The 3,091-nt window shown below is 49.1% G+C and overlaps 1 protein-coding gene across 1 annotated transcript; it reads left to right on the forward strand.

Moving 5' to 3' along the window:
* The first annotated feature begins 1,698 nt into the window (after positions 1–1,698).
* Positions 1,699–2,802, forward strand: LOC123396137. Its single transcript, XM_045091191.1, has one exon. It carries the CDS (start codon positions 2,055–2,057, stop codon positions 2,574–2,576), a length of 522 nt encoding a protein of 173 aa, XP_044947126.1. The 5' UTR covers positions 1,699–2,054; the 3' UTR covers positions 2,577–2,802.
* Positions 2,803–3,091: the final 289 nt, after the last annotated feature.

Consider the following 3,091-nt stretch of genomic DNA (forward strand, 5'->3'; position numbering starts at 1 on the left):
AAAAAAATCTTTAAGTCTATGCATTAAACATCATGTGGGGGGTATAAAGAAGACAAGAAGTAACAAAAAATACATTTATATTCGTAAACCATCTAATGAAAACTACAAACATTAGAGTTAGCCAAAGACGCTCTACCATCATCGCCCCTCCCTCACAGGAGACGGGCAGTCTTCATTATAATAGAAAATCAGAAAGTCATGGTGCTACAGGCCCAAAGGACCATCACATCAGAATAACAACCACCAACGATGAAACATAGACCGGAAGGATCCAACATGTGCACACATGAACACAGACGAACTAAGACCATATCCACGCGGATCCACCAAAGACAAAACACCAACCGAATCCTAAGGGATCCGCCAGAGACACACCTTCACACGTCCGCTGACGATGCGAGACACACCACCGGAACAGGGGCTATACGGGGAGAGCATCAATCCATTTTCAGGGAGTCGCCCTCGCCTCACCTTATTGAACAGGATATGAACCCTAAGCATGCTAGAAAACTCACTTGCACACGTTGTTTGTGGAAACAGACCGACTACCAAACATATTCGTATTACTTCGTCCGCACTTGTTTGTACCTTTGTTGAGGAAATCGTTAACTGGTAGCTGCTCGGTTGGCTGGCGAGTAGGGGATTAATGGGCTAATCGGGAAGGTAATCGGCCATTTAATCAATTAATCGGGTGATTTTTCGGTTTATCGGCTACTCGGTGACCCTATGAGTAGGGATTAATCGGCAAGTTAACTGGTAAATCGGATGAATTCTTGAACAGGGGTTTGTACACGAATGCGTGTTAAAGAGAAATATCACTATGAGACTCAATAGAATTGGATCCATTCCAAATAGCGATTCTTGATCCCTCTCAATCTTTTATTACGCATGGAATCGGCTTAAACTCGACCTTTTCTCTCATTTGCTATCACAGAGATGTAAAAATAAATCAAATTGTGGTTTTCTTTATTTAGAATATCAAAAGACACCTCACAACCCGATCTTTTATTTACGTCTTTGGATGGTCGGAAAGACACCAGTGAACATTCAGTTTAGCGGACTCGTCGAGTGGTGCTTGTTTGGGTGTGTGCCATGAGAAATCAGGCTTGAAGCACGCACCCATTTCTTTTCTTTGTTTTGGAGCATGGTGGTTATTGTTACGCGTACGTACCACATCGCCGAGAAGAGTCAGAAACCACAACGCCTTCATGGCCCTAAGGCAAGAGGAAACGAGGCAGATCGGCGACGGTGGCCAAGCGGTAGAAAAACCCTAAACACCTGGAAGCCTTTTTTCTGTCTTTCTGGGAAAATAATAGTCCTACTTGATACTCCTGCTAAGCTAAGTTTCAGATTCGTGCTTAGCTTGCAGGCAAGTCAAGTTATATTTTCCTACTTTTACCACCAAAAGATGTATTCGCCGCGCTTCGCTAAGCAGGACCTTTGAATAATCGGCGTCCAATTGAATCCTATTTTTTCCCGATGCCGCCACGAGCCCACGACGCTATCACAGATATTCAGGCATGATATTAGTAATATCTAGCAGGCGGCCGGAATTTGTTACAGATACATGCTCAAAATAATGGAGAAGAAAGAGTAGCGTACGTCAACCAGGACTCGAAATCCCATTTCCCCACTACTTGGTACATCTGCTAAGCTAATTTGACATCTTTTAATATTCCTGCTTAGCTTGCAAGCCAACATAATTAAGCTTCCCCTACCTTTGCCACCAAAGAAATCTGAGCAAGCTGGCTTAATAATCGAAGTTAACACACTGCATTTGCTCGAGATATCGCTAAGCAAGACCTTTTAATAATCGACAATGGAATCATTATTTTTTTCTTCTCTCTCTGGATGCCGCCATGGCGCCATGTTACCTCTTGCGCGTCCGGCGGTCCGTAGGGCTGCCACCTGATTATATATTCGGTGCATGCCACCCCCTCGTTTTATTCTTCCAGCTCCCGGCCAGCATCCACTCCCAGCCTCTTAAGATCCAACAAGTCCCTCACTAGCGGTGTACGGTGCCGTTGTGTGTGTAGTAAGTAGGCACGTACGTGATGGGCGACGACGGCGGGAAGGCGGCCACCACGACGATCGTGCGTCTGCGGGAGCTGCTGCACAAGTGGGCGCTCGGTGCCAGGGGCGACGCCGACGACGGCGAGGAGGAGGAGGAGGAGGAGACGCACGCGCCGGCGGCGGGGGCGGTGGTGTCGGCTGCGCCGTCGTCGATCCCGCCGTTCGTGCTGCGGCGGCTGACGAGGACGGCGACGGTGGACTCGGACGACGAGGGCTGCCACAGCCCGGAGGCGGCGCCGGACGTGCCGAGGGGCTACTGCCCGGTGTACGTGGGGCCGGAGCAGCGGCGGTTCGTGATACCGACCAGCTACCTGGGGCACCCCGTGTTCCGGCTCCTCCTGGAGAAGGCCGAGGAGGAGTTCGGGTTCCGGCACGAGGGCGCGCTCGCCATCCCCTGCGAGACCGAGGCCTTCAAGTACATCCTCCAGTGCGTCGAGCGCCACGACAAGGGCCTTGCCGCCGACGACGTCGACGTCGACGGTATGTTCCCCGTCGTCGACTAGCTCCCGAGACGCTTGCATACTACAGTAGCGCAGGATGGATCACTTAACCGTGTGATGGATTCATCTGTTGTAACAATGTTCTGAATTACTATGTTCGTTTGCATTCATTTTCAGAAGAAGGGCGCGCTGCGCTGTAGATAGTGTCTGTAACGCTGTAATTTCTGTCTCTTTTTTTTCCAAGGAAAATACCTAAATATACGATCAAGAATTAAATTGGTCCGTCGAAGTAGCTAGTGTGGGTGTAACTGGTTGTGATCTAGTAGTATGTTGCTGGTAGTTTGTAATGGTAATTGTTCTGGGTTTGCTGGGCTCTCTCGATCTGTTCGTCAGGCACCCAGCGCGTGAGCTATGGAGTCTGCTACAGCGCATTTCGCTCGATCTGCGGCCTCCATTTGCTGGTTGTAGTTTTCTGACGTTGGCAACCTTCACCATCTGTTCTGGTTTCCTCTTTTGATTGATCGCCCGGTTCAGTAACATGTCTCTGGCTATGACTGACCGGAAATCATAGAAAACAA

The sequence above is a fragment of the Hordeum vulgare genome, chromosome 5H (assembly GCF_904849725.1).
Source record: "Hordeum vulgare subsp. vulgare chromosome 5H, MorexV3_pseudomolecules_assembly, whole genome shotgun sequence".
NCBI classification, from domain to species: Eukaryota; Viridiplantae; Streptophyta; class Magnoliopsida; order Poales; family Poaceae; genus Hordeum; species Hordeum vulgare.